This window comes from Dendronephthya gigantea, unplaced genomic scaffold (genome assembly GCF_004324835.1).
Source record: "Dendronephthya gigantea isolate DGI-Jeju-01 unplaced genomic scaffold, DenGig_1.0 000035F, whole genome shotgun sequence".
Lineage (NCBI taxonomy): Eukaryota > Metazoa > Cnidaria > Anthozoa > Malacalcyonacea > Nephtheidae > Dendronephthya > Dendronephthya gigantea.
This window is the reverse complement of record NW_021163045.1, coordinates 496,214-513,495: the sequence shown is the minus strand read 5'-3', so window position 1 is coordinate 513,495 and position 17,282 is coordinate 496,214. Positions and strand designations below refer to the sequence as shown.

At 36.7% G+C, this 17,282-nt stretch overlaps 4 protein-coding genes and 1 long non-coding RNA gene across 9 annotated transcripts in view; 1 reads left to right on the top strand and 4 right to left on the bottom strand.

Moving 5' to 3' along the window:
• The first annotated feature begins 123 nt into the window (after positions 1 to 123).
• Positions 124 to 2,773, top strand: LOC114525796. Its single transcript, XM_028547226.1, has 5 exons — positions 124 to 335; positions 736 to 867; positions 1,073 to 1,305; positions 1,621 to 1,750; positions 2,113 to 2,773. Exons 2-5 carry the CDS (start codon positions 771 to 773, stop codon positions 2,259 to 2,261), a joined length of 609 nt encoding a protein of 202 aa, XP_028403027.1. The 5' UTR covers positions 124 to 335; positions 736 to 770; the 3' UTR covers positions 2,262 to 2,773.
• LOC114525797 lies at positions 799 to 1,643 on the bottom strand. Its single transcript, XR_003687254.1, has 3 exons — positions 1,563 to 1,643; positions 1,166 to 1,237; positions 799 to 861 (listed from the first exon to the last, which is right to left on the bottom strand). It is a non-coding gene; the product is annotated as an uncharacterized LOC114525797 (long non-coding RNA).
• Positions 2,774 to 2,803: 30 nt separating the features above from the next.
• LOC114525795 lies at positions 2,804 to 4,935 on the bottom strand. Of its 4 annotated transcripts, XM_028547225.1 has the most exons (3): positions 4,522 to 4,590; positions 3,136 to 3,867; positions 2,862 to 2,922 (listed from the first exon to the last, which is right to left on the bottom strand). In XM_028547225.1, exons 1-3 carry the CDS (start codon positions 4,532 to 4,534, stop codon positions 2,909 to 2,911), a joined length of 759 nt encoding a protein of 252 aa, XP_028403026.1. In that variant the 5' UTR covers positions 4,535 to 4,590; the 3' UTR covers positions 2,862 to 2,908. The 4 variants fall into 4 exon arrangements, with proteins under 4 accessions (XP_028403023.1, XP_028403025.1, XP_028403024.1 ...); XM_028547222.1 differs by having other exon boundaries at positions 2,804 to 3,867; XM_028547224.1 differs by lacking the exon at positions 4,522 to 4,590 and adding an exon at positions 4,075 to 4,175 and having other exon boundaries at positions 2,832 to 3,867.
• A 1,146-nt stretch (positions 4,936 to 6,081) lies between these two features.
• On the bottom strand, positions 6,082 to 8,935 carry LOC114525749. The gene is made up of 2 exons (XM_028547168.1): positions 8,774 to 8,935; positions 6,082 to 7,181 (listed from the first exon to the last, which is right to left on the bottom strand). The coding sequence occupies exon 2, from the start codon at positions 7,167 to 7,169 to the stop codon at positions 6,177 to 6,179; it is 993 nt and encodes a 330-aa protein (XP_028402969.1). The 5' UTR covers positions 7,170 to 7,181; positions 8,774 to 8,935; the 3' UTR covers positions 6,082 to 6,176.
• Positions 8,936 to 10,775: 1,840 nt separating this feature from the next.
• LOC114525579 (lysophosphatidic acid receptor 4-like) overlaps positions 10,776 to 17,282 on the bottom strand; it is a 38,810-nt gene continuing 32,303 nt past the window's right edge. For both annotated transcript variants that reach the window (XM_028546967.1, XM_028546969.1), the window contains exon 3: positions 10,776 to 11,926. In XM_028546967.1, coding sequence (XP_028402768.1) covers positions 10,955 to 11,881 — 927 coding nt within the window. In that variant the 5' untranslated portion in view covers positions 11,882 to 11,926 and the 3' untranslated portion in view covers positions 10,776 to 10,954. The remainder of the gene's footprint in view (positions 11,927 to 17,282) is intronic.

Sequence of the window (17,282 nt, the reverse complement as noted above, 5' to 3'; positions counted from 1 at the left end):
AGTACCTTTACGCCACGTAAAATCCATAAAATTCCTTATATTACCCTAGCAGAACATTCCTCTCAAATATTATCCTAATCTGTACCAAAAATATCATAATTGTTCCCTAATGTTCCCTAACGTACCCTAGTCATCCCCTGCCATGTAATCCCTTCGTACCTAGTTGTCCACATATTGCCCAATTTGTCCCATGGATTCCCTAAGAAGGAAAATTTTGCACGTGGTGGATGGACTCTTCGCACGTGTCAATGATCAATTTTTGACAAGAGCACTTCGGAGAGAAGTTAACCAGGGCATAATTGGGCATAAGTTTTTCATAATTAAATTTGAAACAGGTAATTATCCAAGTCCAATTAAGCAGGTAACATATGTTGCTAAAGTTGGTGCCTGGCGAGGTAAAAAGACACCAAATAGTGACATGTCATGAATATTTGACCTAGCAGCATAGTATGACCTAGCAACATAGCAGTGGGCATTCCTGTAGTATTCTCTTGTTCAAAAGTGAAAAAATAAATTCTGGTTTAAAATAAATCGCCACTCTTAAATCAATATAGTTAAAGCATGTTGAAACTGTCAAATTTTAGCTTTACTTGACAACTAACATTATCTAATATCTAACATTTAGCACTCATTTGTCACAGGGTAAATACAGATTTGAATCTGACCATACTTTTTAATGATTTAATACTCAGAGAGTTGATGTACCATATTCAAACCCTTCTCTGTATTATATAGTATATGAATTACATTTTCAACCTGGTGCAAGTTAAATGACATCTCAACAGAAGAGATGGGTTTGTGGTCGTGGTGTTCTAGCACTGAAATCATGTGAACCATTGAGACGACCTCGGAGAGAAGAACCTAAAGGTACAACATAAAGAAACATATACTCAATCTAAAGCCCTGTTTCACACAACTCAACTAGCCTTTGCTATTGTCATCCTAATATTATATGGTATATATCCAATCTGCATATAGACCCTTCTGCATGCTCATAATATTTCCCTAATAATACAACTTGAGAGGTACTCAAACTTCTGGTGAGGCTTCTCATGTCCACTGTATTATATAGATCCACAAGCTCCTAGGCCACCCTTAGAAGCAATACATGGCCCCAACCCAAAATTGCTTGTAAAATACAGCTATAAAAAGAACCCGAACCAACCTGGTGGGTTTCCAGAGCTAACCGTGAGACAGCGACAAAACGTGACTTTTTTAAACGTACATGAGACGGAATCTTTGTGGTGGAATGTAAAAGATGAAGATAGTGGTGAAAGTGGTTATGTACCAGGATCCTATCTAATGGTAATGTACTTTAATGGTGTAATTCTTTCCTTTATGCTGGGTATTTCATACCCTGTTCATTTTGTGCATCTAGGCATAGATAACTGTAAATGAATCAAAGCATGAACTGCTACATACTGTACTACAAATCATGTAAAGATGAGAACTATAATTGCACTTTGTATTATATAGCCTTATTATCCAGATGGTCAACTAGGGAGAGTACGTGGTACTCAAATTTCAAATTAACATTTAATGCACCTGCAGTTATAATTTACCTCCAATTTTAACTCAGGCAACCATACTCTTCAAAACCATATTCTGTCATTTCTGTAGATTCTTGAGGAAAAGCCATCAAGCCTACCTTGGTTAGAGAACAGAAGACTTGAGGCACAAGAAGAAACAAAAAAGAAAGAAGGTCCTTTTAAAGATGCACCCACTACTGTTTGGAAACCTTATGTATCAGGTAAAATCCCTTGTCTTTTGAAGTTTAAACTTACCATTATAAAGGGTGGATTTCCACTTGCTGAGAAGAGAGATTATAACCATTTGCCATTGGAACTTTTTCCTGTTTCCTTTTCAATGTGATGATCGAGAGTCAATACACTTGTAGTCTACTAAATCAGTGTCTCAATAGCCTCTTCTTAAGCTCAGAAAGTTTGATGTTGCATGAATTTTGATTGGTTTGCAGGAAATCGAACTTCGGGTGACATGAGAAAGGTCTAGTGGCAAGAAAATTAACATGCAAATATTTTGCAAGCAAATGTAACATTGTTTTCTTTTCCTTGAAAATGAGAATCCAGCCTATTCGTTTTTTTCTGCCTTAAGCTTATGGAGGAACAACCACAGGTCAGAATAACCAACCCCCAAATCAATACTACTGTGAGATCTGTGATAAGCAGCTGAATGGACCAAAACCTTTTCAAGCACACATGGTTAGCAAAGCACATAAAGAAGAGGTTGCAGCACAGTCATAAAGAGTGGGGATTCCATTTGTATGTTAAGATGGAGGATGATGGGGATAACAGAGATGCAAGCATCAGTTTGTAGACAGGCCCAACAATGCAAAAAGTCATTCAAGTTTGGTTTCATTATGGAATTAACTATATATGCCTTTAATTTCTTCATTTGCTGGACTCTTACACAGTTAAAGTTCTGTTATATATTATACTATTAGATATATGTTGCTCTGCTTTAACCCTGGCCTTTAACCTGATGCTAAAAATTGTTTATTGAAACCTGGAGTTTTCAATTTCTGGCTAGCTAGTACAGGGTGTGTAAAAAACTGGAATTTGAAATCATTCCAGCTTATGCAGTGGGACATCATTTATGTAACATTTGCAAATAAAACAAATTCAAAAATCTACAGGCAATTAAGAACTGAACTGAGATTAAAAAAATATTTTCAGGTGGTAGTGCAGTGCAGCTTTTGTATAACAAAGCGTAAGAAAAAGACGTGTATGGGGCTTTTGCTGAATGCAACTGATTTAGACCCTTAAAATGAACAATAGATCTGGTTTTGTTTTAAACTATTTATTCATTTAGATATATAATTCTGAATTATATATCATTCTTACATTCTACAATTCATTTCTAAACATTGTTAAAAATCCATTTTTTGACTCTAGGTCTCACCTTCTAAAATAGAAAAAAAATTCTTCCATTCATAATAATTGCGTTCTATCAACATGGAAGTCAGACTCGCAGGATGCCGAGTCTCTGACTTCCTTGTGGCTACAAGTGCATCCAAATATTCTTCCTTCTTTGATTCACTCCAAACATCGTACACCTGAGTTGGAAACGGGGTCATGGATGACAGGGCATAGCTACAAAGTAACCTGCATAACCTACCATTGCCATCCGAGAAAGGATGCAAATCCAAAAGCTCAAACAACAACCAGCCACAAGTCTTAAACATGTTACGAACACGAAGCTCTAAGTTCTTCTCTTCTTTAACACAATGTGTCATCAAATCATTGTATCTATCCAGCAACGTCTGGACGCTTTCTTCCATATTTTCTGGATTCTTATAACGATAAAGTTCTTCCCGATACTCCACATACCGCTCTATTTCACTGAAAACACCTGGCTTGGTGTAATTCTTACATAATGGCAGGTCTTTCAGGATCAGCTTGTGTGCATCCTGTATCAAAGTGACAGCAAGTAGCCCATGCAAGCCATAATCCTGATTATTTTTTACCTCTTCTTGGAGAAACTTGTGAGCTTTTAGAACGTTAATTGTTTCTGTTTCTTGTTTAGACACAGACTGAATTGGCAGTGGGTACCCTAAACTGATATTTAATACCTTAATACTGGACTCAATGGCTGCTGATGTGGTACCACTCTGTAGGTCTTCTCCAGTGTTTAGGTGGTATATATATCTAATCTGACTTTGAAGAAGCGCCTTCTGAACAGTTTTCTTATCGAAATGCTCTTGATGCTTTTCCCACTTTTCTTGGAATTTTACAATTTCTTTAACCATTCTCTCCATAGTCATGGAGGGAGCTTTTCGCCATTTTGGTGACTCCTCAAATTGAAAATTTATTAAGCTAGATACAATACTGTTGACCATTCTCTGTTTCTCTGCAAGTAAATTAAGATGGTTGTTAAAATTAAGATCTATGTAGACTATGCTATGTGTATTCTGTAATGTATATCATTAGACGTAGACTGGGGTCATTTAAAAATTATTTTTAAATAAAACAGTGACCCGTGTAATGTAGCCCTTGCAGGCTCGGCCTGTATTATGAATTATCGAATTGAACTATTGTATAATATGAACTTACATACCCACATACCCACATGCGAGAGAGAATTAGGCAAAGAACAATAGCCTTTTGCATTATACTACGTTTAGATTTAGGCAAAGAGATGCACAGAAATTTCCTTACAGAGAGTACAAAAATTAGTAAAAGTCCAAAGTTTAGTTGCATAAAATTGTTACCGAAAATCGTGCAGCTTTTTACGCGCGGTTTTGTCCAGAATTCAAGGTGATTTATAGGTTTTTTCATGTGTTTTTACTGATCAGCCCACACGGTTTCTAATTTTATTGTCCAATCTGATGCAATATCCGATGCGTATTAAATTTTGAATTGAACACAAAGAGGAAATCGTTTAAGTACGCGACTGTTTATAAACGTAAACAATGTCAAACATTTAACGACATTTCGATTACATTGTAACACATTTTATACATGAGTTCCATTTTAATAGAGAAAAAACTTTACTTCGAATTACTTCTCATGATCATGAACTTTTACAGTCGATTTCAGAAAACTTTTGGCGCTTCAGCTGCGAACGTTCGTTGCTTATTGTTTTTTTTTTGTTATCGTTAAAATGTTATGAGAATTTATAGTTGAATCGAACTACAAATTTGTATAAAATCTTCTTCCCGAGTTATATTATAAAAGAAATAGATAAAACTTTTCCTATGTCTCTATGAAAACATTTTTTTGTATTTCTGGAGGCAGAATTCGAAATAACGCGGAAAAACACGCCATACGGACAGGACTTGTTTTCCCACTGATTATTTCTTGTTCTCCGACCACGCAGCAAAATAAGATTTTAAAAATCTCACCTCACGATTTGCTTTGTGCTGTTCTGTATGTAGATCGAGGATGAAGTGCTTATATATACACGTTGTACGTCCTTAAGAATTGTACAAAACAATGTTAGACGGGTGACTCTTTCACAAATTATTTCACATTTCACTCATTTCACTTGCCAAGAATATGTTGTGAGGCATCCGAAGCCTCAAGAAATCATGTCAGTGGCTCCGTGCTTATTCTTGGCAGGCAAAGTTAAAGCATTGAAATATGTTAACAAAGTCTGTAATTGTAATATCATATCTATAGTACGCGGATCTAACCAGTAATCTAACGTACATATATCCATAATTTATCATATAGAAATTAACAGCTAACTGTAATCATGCTGTAATCAATACGATATATTCGAATACGAATATATTCATCTTGCCTTTCGTTGCCAAAAAGCAATTCGACAAAATCGTCGTTTCTTCAGTGCAAGCAGGCGCAGGATTTCCAGCAATTTATTTAATTTTCTAGAGGTTGTATCAAGTATTACAGTCGCATCAACGTAGGGACGTTCGGGAAATACCCTAGGTCCCCAATAACGCCATTCTATTCACGTGCTCACATTGACCAATCGATATTGGGTCCACGAAATCAATAACTTCCGGTTTGATTCAATCGTTCATCTGCCAAAATTTGACTTACCACAAATTCTGTCCTCCGCCTCAAACAATTTCTGATAATGAATTAATTTACCTTGTATATTCTGTCTACTCGGTCATAATCCTGGTCATAATAATACACGCCACGAGAACGAAAACATGTCTGTTTGGCTATGGGGCACAGAGGGAGATTATTAAATTCACCCTCTGACAGGAATGAAACCTAGGATGCGGTGCTCTGGCTACTGAGCTACGCCTACGGAGTGGACTGCTAAACGCAAATGTGTTCATGTAAAAAAAATGGTGATATAATACCACAGTGTAGATAAGGGTGAATTATAAATTTGGCTTAAATGAGACAAATATCTGAGGGTTTATGGTTGATTTTAACCATACTGTATAGACCTGACTGTATAGGGATATGCAACACTGGTTACGCCCTAACTTTTTGTAAAGGTAAAATTGAAGCCCTTGCCATATGCCAGTGACTCAAAATTATTTTGTTCACCTCATGGAAAGGTGCTTTTTTACTCCAACATAGGGAGGGGTGATAAGTCGGCATGCAAAATATACAAACCAAGGGACAACTGGTTTGGGGTTCACAAAAACTATGTACATTGCTGATGTCCTGTTACAAAAAACATAAACTTTATTTTTTAAAAATAACCTGCTGTTGACTACTCTATTATCTAGTCCTTTAATCTACATCCTTAACCTTGCAATCTATGTCAACTGCACCTTCCAGAATATCAAAAAATTTCTTCCATCCAAAATAATTGCATTCAATCATCATGGCAGCCACACTTGTAGGGTGTCGTGTTTCAGACTTTCTTGCAGCTACAAGCGCTTCTAAATAATCATCTTTACTTGATTCACTCCAAACGTTGTACATCGGTGTTGGAAACGGTGTCATGGATGACAGGGCATAGCTACAAAGTAATCTGCATAACCTACCATTGCCATCTGAGAAGGGATGCAAGTCCAAAAGCTCAAACAACAACCAGCTACAAGTCTTAAACATGTTAGAAACACGAAGCTCTGAATTCTTCTCTTCTTTTACACAATGTGTCATCAAATCATTGTATCTATCTAGCAATGTCTGCACGCTTTCCTCCATATTTTGCGGGTTCTGATAGCTGTACCATTCTCCATGATACTCCACACACCGTTCTCTTTCACTGAAAACGCCTGGCTTTGTGTAATTCTTGGGTAATGGCAAGTCTTTTAGGATCAGCTTGTGTGCATCCTGTATCAGACTGACAGACAGTAGGCCATGCAACTCTTCTATTTCGGCACTAAAATGAGGTTTTTCCACCATATTCAGAAGGAACTTATAACCCTGTATAATGTTTAATGTTTTTCTTTCCTGCTCAGACTCAGGCCGCATCAACTGCGAACTTGTTAAGGTGACATCCAACATGTCAAGACAGGATTCAATTGCCTCCATTGTGGTACAACCATGTCCTTCCCCAACGTTAATATGGTATATGAAATGTAACAGACATTGGCGATACGCCTTCCGAACCCTGCCATAATCGAAAGAGTCTTTGCACTCTTTCCATTTAACTTGGAATTTCACAATTTCTTTAAGCATTTCTCCCATAGAAGGCACTTGTGTGCTATTTTTCCGCCATTTTGGCAACTCCTCGACTTGGAAATCAATTAGGCTTCCTACAATACTAGTGGTCATTGTCGGTTTTATCTATAAGGATTAAAAAAATTATCATGGCTAGGAGAAAAGGTTGGAGTGAAACCTTGGAAATTGAAACTCTTTATGGTCGGCTACTGAGGTCGCCTAACAAGGCAGGAGGAAATTAAAAGAGGGCGGTCTCTGGACTTTTTCAGTCCATACTAAAGTTTGCCAATTTGACATGGCTATATATATATATATATATATATATATATATATATATATATAATATATATATATATATATATATTGTTGCCTAGATTAAAAACTAGTTTGAAGCAGTATGTCATTCCTTTCCTTTCCTTTCCTTCCATCATTATTAATGTGAGAAGGAAATTTTCCTGAAAGCAGTTCTAGATGTATACTATACGGCTCTTTGAAAATCAGGAGACTGAAAGATTACCATGCATGTAAATAAGTTTAAATAACAATAAATAATAATAATAATCTAATGTATCCCTGGGCTGAGTTGTACAGAGCCCCAGATCAGCACTATAATATATATAATATATACAAAGGGAACAACAACATTATTAAAATGTAACAATAGAGTTGATGTTCGCAGGCATAAATGTGTTTTTGGCCTGACTCTGAACTCATTTTAGCCAGGGCAATTTTTGTATAAAAAATCATGCAATAGGTAAAAACTTCAGTCATTCTTCTGATTGGCTTAGATCAGCGGGCTGAAATATATTTCTGCCAAGTAAATTTATCATTTTAGCCCGCAAAATACACTGCATTGCTTGCCAAAGTTAACCATAAATTGTAACCAAAAGCTAGTGAGTTTCTGCCTAACTCATCAAATAGCAGCAATCCTGAATCCTGTACAATTATTTTATATTTCTTAAATGATCAAAGCAAACGGAATATTATTTTTTACTAGACTAAATCATATATTGCACATCTATGTGTAAAAGCAAAGAAAGTATGAAAAAATTAATTTGAATTATGCCAAAATACATTTTAGCTACGCTTTAGCCATACATGTGTGATGTGAAGGTTTTGGCCTCACCAGAATTTCAGCCTTGTCCAATAAAATATCTTCTTATGTCACTGATTCCAGAATATAGGTGAAAACAAGATGCAGGAAAAATACTTAGATGTAACTTTTTCTTTTGTACAGCATTCAGGATTGCTGATATTTGATGAGCTAGGCAAAAACTCACTAGCTTTTGGTTACAATTTATGGTGTAATTTACTAGCCAGCTTTTACAAAATCACAAAACACCCTAGAAACTGAATTGGATTTGTAGGTAATTTTAAAATTATGGTCAATTTGGTTTTGTTTTGAGTATTTCTTGGTGCAGACTCGCTATAGGTTTAGTATGCAGTACAGTCAGGCCCTACTACGGCAGATTGACAAAGCAGAAATGTAAGTATAGAAATAAGTTATCAATTCGGGGAAGGAAATAAACATAGAATACTCTAAAAGAAAAGCACTAGTCTGAACACATTGATGTATGTAGTACTTCTGTATTATAAGTCTGTTAAAAATACTAAAATCTCACCCTCACAAACGTGAATAGTTACAATAAAAAGCTCGTTAAAAAGTGTGGCAGACAAATAGCTACAATATTTCAAAAACAGTATCCGGCCGGACTTACGTTTCCTAGCACAATCCGTCTTCATAATCGTCGTTTCTTCGTGCCCAGATATTGCGGCAATTAAGTTCAATACAGGTTGAATGATCTTAGATAAAGAATTGTATAAATATATATATTTTCACTACATGTATATACACTATACTGTTTTGTATAGTATTTTTACTATTTTCTGGCGCGATTATTCGAGCTAGAATCATTGGCTAGAATACACATGAAGCCGATTTGAATCATCCAATCATAAATCACCATTTCGCCACAACGCACTGTTCTACAGGGTGTATAAAAAAATGGTGACCTAGCTTCAGCTCGTTATTGTGGGTAAAATTACTTCCTAAGCAAGTGTAATTTTTTGATATTATGAATGACAAAAAATGAGCAAATACGAGCCCAATTAAGAATGGGGAAATTGGGGTGAACACACAATATTTGTGTTCTAAACATCAAAAGGCGGTCTCGACATGTTCGCGATGAATATTGCTCTTCCTTTCGTTTAGCGTAGAGTAGAGAATGGAAAATTGCGTTTGCTAATCAAGTAATTTGTCCACAAAAGCGCACTGAAGTTAGGAGTGAAATTTAGAAGTGAAATTTAGTAAACTAAACAAATTAGTTTTGATTGTTTATGTTTCTGTCGCCATTGCCTAGTCTGACTACACAATGATAATAGCTACGACCATATGCCACGACCGAACGACGCTTTTTGCAAAAAAGCAAATACGTTATTTATATCTGAAGGCAGATTTTTAAAACACTCCAAAATACCAGTAATCTGTCTGTATTGAAATACAACAGGACCGGTCTGACCGTTTTTACCGTATAAAGGAAAGCGCCCTAGGTTTAGTTTTATTCTGCCGGCCCCATAGGCGCGTGCACTTAGAGGGGGGGAGGGAACAAAAAAATGGCTCGGATTTTTGAATTATTATACAGTGTGCTCGAATATTAACTTATACCAGATTTGTAAGAATAAACTACATTTTATTTGGTTTAACAACTGTTAGCAGAAAGAAAGAAGCGACCTTTGGCAAGAAAACTGATTCCGTGGCAAAGCACCAGATGTGCTTTCAAGAAAGTGTACTGAATAAAGTGACCAAATAGAATACACATATGTGATATATATTACAAAATTTGGTTTCAAAAATTCTGGCTTTGTAACTCTTTTTCAGCTTCGCCGAATTTTCCGTTGCACGCCTAGTTGCCCGAATTTCTTGATTCACGATTTACGACATTTTGGGGGACTGGGGGCCCCCTTCCCCCGGGCCATTCACCAATGATTCTACCCAGTAGGGATAATGAGAGAGAATTGCAAAAGTTCAAAGCGCAAAAATTGAACGAAATTCAGGTGGGCTATATAGAGAAAATACAATATAAAGTATAAACAGTATAAACATGCGTTCATTGTTGTGTTTGCCGAGGTTTATCAGACCGGAACGAGGTGGCGTATGCACACGTTTGTTTCGCGCCACAGAGACGAATCTCGTAGCGGTAGCGGGAGCCGTAGTCAAATCTAAGCTGAAGCCCTCTATTAATGCGATGGTGCGACTCTCATTATAGTGAACTCCAGAGTGGCACCATCACATTATTTATTCACACTAATTTAAAAATGTCTTGACTAAAACATACCAGATTTTTCTTAGCAGAAACAAAGTTAGTTGGATACTCACATTCGCTGTTTCTATAATTACAAACTGATACGACTGCTAAATGGTACTGATTTTAGCCTCGTACACAGGCTTTTTAATAAGGAAAAGAAAATCACAGTCTTTGAATATACAGAGCCTTCGTAATGCCGGTTTTCCACTAGCGATATTTTTCGCACGAAGCGACATTTTACTTTTGTTTCAGAGCTTTCAATTGCAACCATCTGGAACAAATTTTTCAAATACTTATTAACCACTTATTAACCGAATTTGAGGTCCGTACTAGAAAAATATCAGACCGAGGTCTTGACAGTACGAACCGAGCGATAGCGAGGTCCGTACATAAAATTTTATTAACGCCATTTTAGTCACGAGACCGCGTGCCATATAATAAAAAGGAATAAAGTCGCTTCGCGCGAAGAATATCGCTAGTGTAATGGAATACCGGCTTAAGTACCGCTGCGTGCTTCGCAGATGAAACTCTGACTGAATATGCGCGCGTTATTTTTTGTTAAGGCTGTGGGTATATCGGCAGAGGAATTCTCGGTTAAAACTTGGTCGTGACATTCGGTGATTCAGGATGCGGCGACGATTCATCGTCAGCGTTAATTGTGGGTTCCCTCTGAGTCAATCTGGAAGGGACCCAGAAGCAAAATACGCCTTTTCTTTTGAACTTTGCAAACGGAGCAAAGAGCGTTCGTCTGTAGTCGGGCCAACGCAAAGCATATAAAATAGGATTGGCAAGATAGTTTATCGCGGCTATGGGCTCGTAATAATTTGAAAACGTCCAAACCAAGCGATCTCCACCAACGAGACCCACCTTCCAAAGGAACTCCAGCTGTTTCGAGACGAAAAAGGGCAGGGCAGTCACGATGAGTATCGCGTTAAGAATAACTATGGTTTTTGCAACTTCTTTATGCTTGATATTACTCTGTTGTTGCTGAGTATTTTCCCTGCTTTTCATGATCTCGCCAATTATGAGAAACTTTATGATAACCTGGACAACTACAACCAATTCCAACGCCGCTATCTGGCCGATGTAAACTTTCATAACGGTTTTCAAATCCGTAGTGAAACGATACGCGATGTTGCTGAGACCGAATGGTAACGCTAGTACCCAGGCTGTTAGGCAAAATAAAACTGATCTTTTTACAGTTAGCATAAGCCGGCTCCGAATAGGAAACTTTGTTACGATGTACGTTTCAATTGTTAAAACGGTCAGAAGCATGAACGACGCGCTTATGCCAAATATCAACACGAAACGGATGATTTTAACATGCTCCAAACCGGAAACACGAAACGTAAGTGTGTTGAATCCGACATCCAGAAAATTTGAAACACTTGAAATAAAATCGGCTAATGCTAAGTTCAGAATGGTTATCCAAGCTCCCTTGCGAAGCAATTTCAAAGGATCGAGGACTATCGCAATGATGAGAAGTGTGTTCATGAAGGCGCCGGTTGCATTGATTGTCATGGTGAGTGTCGTCGTAAGGCGCCAGCCTGGGTCCTCATCTGAAACCTGTTAAAAAATTCATAAGACATGTTGAATGTTGCAACGAAAGCCAGGATTTCTGGTTTCCGGTTTGGATTATCCCAGAGCCTTTGTTTTCTCGCCAGAGGAATCAAAGGTTCTAGGAACGAGATTGTGGCATTGTGCAACGGCCGGAATAATCGATTAAGAATCTGCTCACGTGTTCAGAGCAGAGAACTGTGAAAGAATTAGAACAATAAATCTTTGAAGTCACAAACCTAGTATTCAAATCATCTCATTTAAACAAGAATAAAGGCACGCGACAAAGCCCAAACGTTTGGTTTAAACCTATTTTTTGCGAGTTGAAGGCCGAAGTTTTATTTCTGCTCGTTAAAATTAGTTGGTACCTCGACGTTTTTATATAGTTACTGACGCGGATTCCTTAATCTACACAAATTAAAATGGTTGTTCAAGTTGAGGTCATCAATCAAACAAGGGTACTTTCATGCAAAACGAAGTTTGACTGAATTTCTCATTCCTCGATGTTCTCCCCAGGGGTAGTTGCCAGCGCGGCTCTCGCGCCCAAAATCAGCCTACTCTCTCCCCCCAGGGCAAAATACCTCAAGTGACCGACCTCGTCAAAATTAAACGTCGCTTTGAGAAACTCTATTCATCTCAATTGACCATAACGAAAAAGATGGCAGCATGTACATTTTACCACAATCCATTGCGAGCATCAAGCATAAATGACTAACAAAGGATGAGAAGAAAATCACCTAATAATATAAAACTCTAAAACAACGAAGAAAATAACCTCCTTTCTTATATCTGTCCTTCAAAACACTTCAATTCGCTTTTTAAACGATTTCTGACCGCAGTGCATTCTGGTAAAATGTACATCCGCCATCTTTTTCGTCACCGTCAATTCGGTGGACAAATTGATGCTCAATACAGATATGCGAGAATACCCCCTCGTAAGTAAAAGATTGTTGTCTGTAATTCATTTCAACAAATCACCTGAATGTTTGTGGTTGCAAAGATAAATGACCATAATTATTGCCATTATATACACCACTTATAACATGCAACATTAATCTGCACGGAATATTATCTTCAGTTAAAAGGCATTCATTAATTCTGTAATTGTCCGGCGCTAAACCAAATATTGTGAACGGACATATATGTCAGGGATAATTTGATAATAATAATGAAAGTGAGACGAAAATGAAACAATTCATATTTTGTTGTTATTAATTACGTTAATCTCGTTTTTAATTTGCAAATGTCAAAAATAATTTTTTCCAGCTGCCCAACTGATTTCCAATTGTTCAGCAAATATCGGAATAGGTAGCTATATACTTCGCTCTGGAGTAAAATTATGAAAATAAACGGTCGCAGGTCGGTACAAAAAGTATATAGTCGAACTCATCAAGATGCAAGGTTTATTGCCTATATTTAGACTTGTTAACTTTGAAATCGGCTTTGCATAAATATAAGAAAAGCAATTACAAAACAGATGACTAAGACTGGGGTTTACACTGCATGTCAAATTTTCTGTCATTACATTCAGTTGGAATTTTCAAAGGGAAATTCCTAAATGTCAAAGAATTGAGTAGAAATATTCATAGCAACTAGCAAATATTCATAGCAACACTGAGTTGATTCATCGTGATACTCACTAAAAACCTTTAGAACTTCAGGGGTTTACCAATGCAAATTTGCAACGGTAAATTATCAAACAAAGCCGGTATTGTCAGTTTTGCCTACTTGTGAAGTTATATACAATGCAACATATGTTGCCGATTTTAATACTATTAACGCGAGTGGAATGGATATCTGTTCATCCTTTGCATATATACATGTATATTTTATGAACAACACAAAAAACTTCATTCAAATCAGTGAATGAATTGTATACACAGGATTGTTGGCTATACAAACGAGTATATACACAGAACACACGCTACCGCGGAATTTACAATCGATCATATAGTGGCTATGACATACACCCTCATACACAGTGACAATTTAACAGAAAAAGTATCAAAATAAAGAATAATTTATCGAAACCATAAGTGTAACAATTTAAATACAACGCTATTTCTTGCTCTCATTTTGTTTTTAATCAAAGGAACGCCTTGAGAAACGAATTGGAAGTTAGATAATAAAGGTTTACGAAGGTTGAGTTTAATTATTTAGTGTTTATACAATACGACAGAACTTCCCAAGCACTTCCCTACGATAGATTTACGTGAATGGCAATGGCAATGACTTGCCCGCGATTGAGGCAAAACGAAGAGCACCAGCTTTTAACTCGTGTATGCGCCATGCAATGTAACAATGTCTACCAAGTGCAAGCGCGGGAAAGCATCTATCGGATCAGTATATTTTAGATCAGGTTCAGTTTCAATCAGTAATTTTTAATACACGATTGTTTGGTTATTTCTAGCCATTATTGCACAAAGATATTGTTAGAAAGCCAAAAAACAAAGAGCAAAAAGCCAAAAAATATCGATAATGTAGCAAAATATAGCTACTATTAGACCGATGGACAATGCAGATACCAACAGTGAAGACAGTTATTCTTCACAATAGCCTTTATAAATGTTCTATGATCGACTTACCGTTGAATTTGTGACGTTTACAGAATGTGTTTCGCCTTCAGCCGTCTGGCACAAACATAGACTTAAAACTATCGTATAAAGTGTGAAAGCGCACACCGTATGCCGTCCATAGAAAAAGAGTGACATCTTAGCTATACTCTGCTTCTGGTATAGTAAGCCTCAATAGCTCGTTTAGGTTTTCAAAGTATATGCTTTCTTGTTATTTATATAAAGGTGCCAAAAATCTACCTTTGGAATACAAATACTCTCGACATGTCACTCAATGTTTCACTGACTATTGTGGAACGTTATTTCTAGGTCGATTTTATATTAGAGATTAAAGTGTTTAATCAAGTCATTAGTGGTCGTCATGCAGGTAATTAAAACAATATCGTCCCAGTCAGAGTAAGCGATTTTTGTGAGGAAATTGATGGGTTTTAATTTGCCCATATTAGCTGATATTATACCCCAATGTCAAATAAATGATTAATTTTATAATAAAAAAACTACAGCTCTCAACTACAAATTTAGCAACGATATGTGGAAATTTACCAAGGATGTATATATATAAAGAATTGTTTGAAAATGATTTAAACCATTTCCGCCTTTTATTTGTGTTTTTCCCAAACGATTTCATTTATATGAAATTGAGAACTTCATCACCACATTCATTACAATGCAAAACGAAGACGCGTTCTTGATGAAAAAGATCAGCATCTCAATATTAGAAAATTGAAAATAATTACGTCCTGCAATAAGCAATTTTCAAACAAATATGAAATATATTTGCATAATTATAATATAGTTACCATGCACGTATTATCCTTTCTAATATTTAGAAGTGTTTCCGAATTTTCCATTTTTTAATGAAGACGATTTTAAATAATAACACGACAGAGAATTAACTTTCTTTGACTGTGAACATGCACAGTTAATCTGGTATAATTTTCAATATGCACACGTAGTTAGCTGCGAACAGCAGATTTTATTATTCACTATATGTATCCAATGCGTTTTGATTGGTTAGTCACCTATAAATAATTCCTGGTATTTGTAATTGCGACGTCAAATTTACAAATATCTAGAAATAATAGTTTCTAAGATTGTACGATTGTTGTCGCAAACAGAAGCAGAATCCAAAAAATATAGAGTAAAGCGGAATACAACCATTATATTACCTTACTGTTTTCCTTTATGACTTTATCTAATAATGTTACAACGTGACGCTCACGAAGTTGGAAAACTGTCAATTTTGTGACTATAAATAAAGAAGATGTGAAAAACGATGAATGCATGGCCGCTATTTCTACTCTAATTTCTAGCCGTAAGTCACAAACTCGACATTAGAGAAATTTAGCAAACACGACGTGACGCCTGAAAGAGCGTGTGAAAATGGCGTGTGATATGGCGTGTGATATGGTGTGATATGTCCATATATGCTCGTGATTACGCCAAATCCACACCATTTTCAGGGCGTCTTAGGCGTCACGTCGTTTCACTAAATTCCCTATTTTCCCTTGACAATTTGGTGAGCGTCACGAATAGTAACATTACTCGAGGACGTCACAAACATTGCTTTCAAGCTACAAAACTTAAGTCTTAACGAACAAACTTTCGCTCTTTCACGCACAACTAGATATCGCACATTAACTACGTGCGGAGATGTATAACCAATTGGTTACATACTTCCAGCCGTAGTACAAAAGTATACAAAATTTGCTAACTTCTTATAACTGTATTTTTCATACTTTAGCCTACAACACGACGTGGGTGAAGCGTGGGCGAGGCGTGGGCGAAGCGAATGTGATGGAAAAACAGCTTTTAATTTCGCATTCAATTATTGTCGCGAGCTTTCCTAAATGCTTTGCTTTTGCTCCACGCGTCTCGCTATCTGCTTGGAATAGGGAGCTTTAGCAGTGACTACGAGTACGACTACGAGTACGAGATTCGTCATTCTCGTGCGTTGTTTGCTTACGCCATCAGCCAAAACTCGTAGTCGTTGGGCTTTCGAGTACGAAATTTGCCAAAAAACTCGTACTCAAAAGCCCAACGACTACGAGTTTTGGCTGATGGCGTAAGCAAACAACGCACGAGAATGAGAATCTCGTACTCGTAGTCGTCCTCGTAGTCACTGCTAAAGCTCCCTAATAACACGCATGCAACCGTAATGGTTGACATTTATAAGATTTCCTTTAGCATGAGGTGCATTTACGCTTCCATGAAGCAGCCAGATTGAATTCCTGAAAATTTAAAGTATAAAACATGAAAAGAACTTTCATCTTTAATAGCTACTTAATAGCTACTTAATAGCTACTTAAGAAAAAGAGGGCGCTCCTTGTAGTTAAGGACCGTTCTTTCAGCAGCAATATTTCAACTTTATTATAACTACTATAAATACTCATTGTACGCCCGTGTACAGGCATGTTGTGAATAACTGAATCCTTAACTGTATGAACAAAATTTTCTTCCTACCGAATGGTTTAGTCGCTTGAAGTATTGCATTGCTTTTATAGCTCCGTGTAGCGATGGCTTTACTTTAAGATTAAATAATTAATATATGTTGCTCTACTTCCATCGATATTGAACACTCTTCTGGTCTATTCAGTATAACAAACAATCTAAATTTTGAATATATATAGTAAGGGCTTCTCCGAAACAAAATTTCATTGTTTTCTTCGTGTTCAAATTCTAGGCAGTAGACCTGCCAGTTTACTTCCTGGGATTAACATGTTGAAACCCTAAATATAGGTTAAAACAAGAATGACATAAAGAATGACATAAAGAATGACACTTTTTGGATA

Bases quoted from the DNA above. Each gene is read 5' to 3' on its own strand.
- LOC114525796 (XM_028547226.1), top strand. From the start codon at position 771: ATGACATCTCAACAGAAGAGATGGGTTTGTGGTCGTGGTGTTCTAGCA. The intron at 868-1,072 runs GTACAACATAAA...TGTATTATATAG, and splicing joins TCGGAGAGAAGAACCTAAAG to ATCCACAAGCTCCTAGGCCA. The intron at 1,751-2,112 runs GTAAAATCCCTT...TTCTGCCTTAAG, and splicing joins TTGGAAACCTTATGTATCAG to CTTATGGAGGAACAACCACA.
- LOC114525749 (XM_028547168.1), bottom strand. From the start codon at position 7,169: ATGACCACTAGTATTGTAGGAAGCCTAATTGATTTCCAAGTCGAGGAG.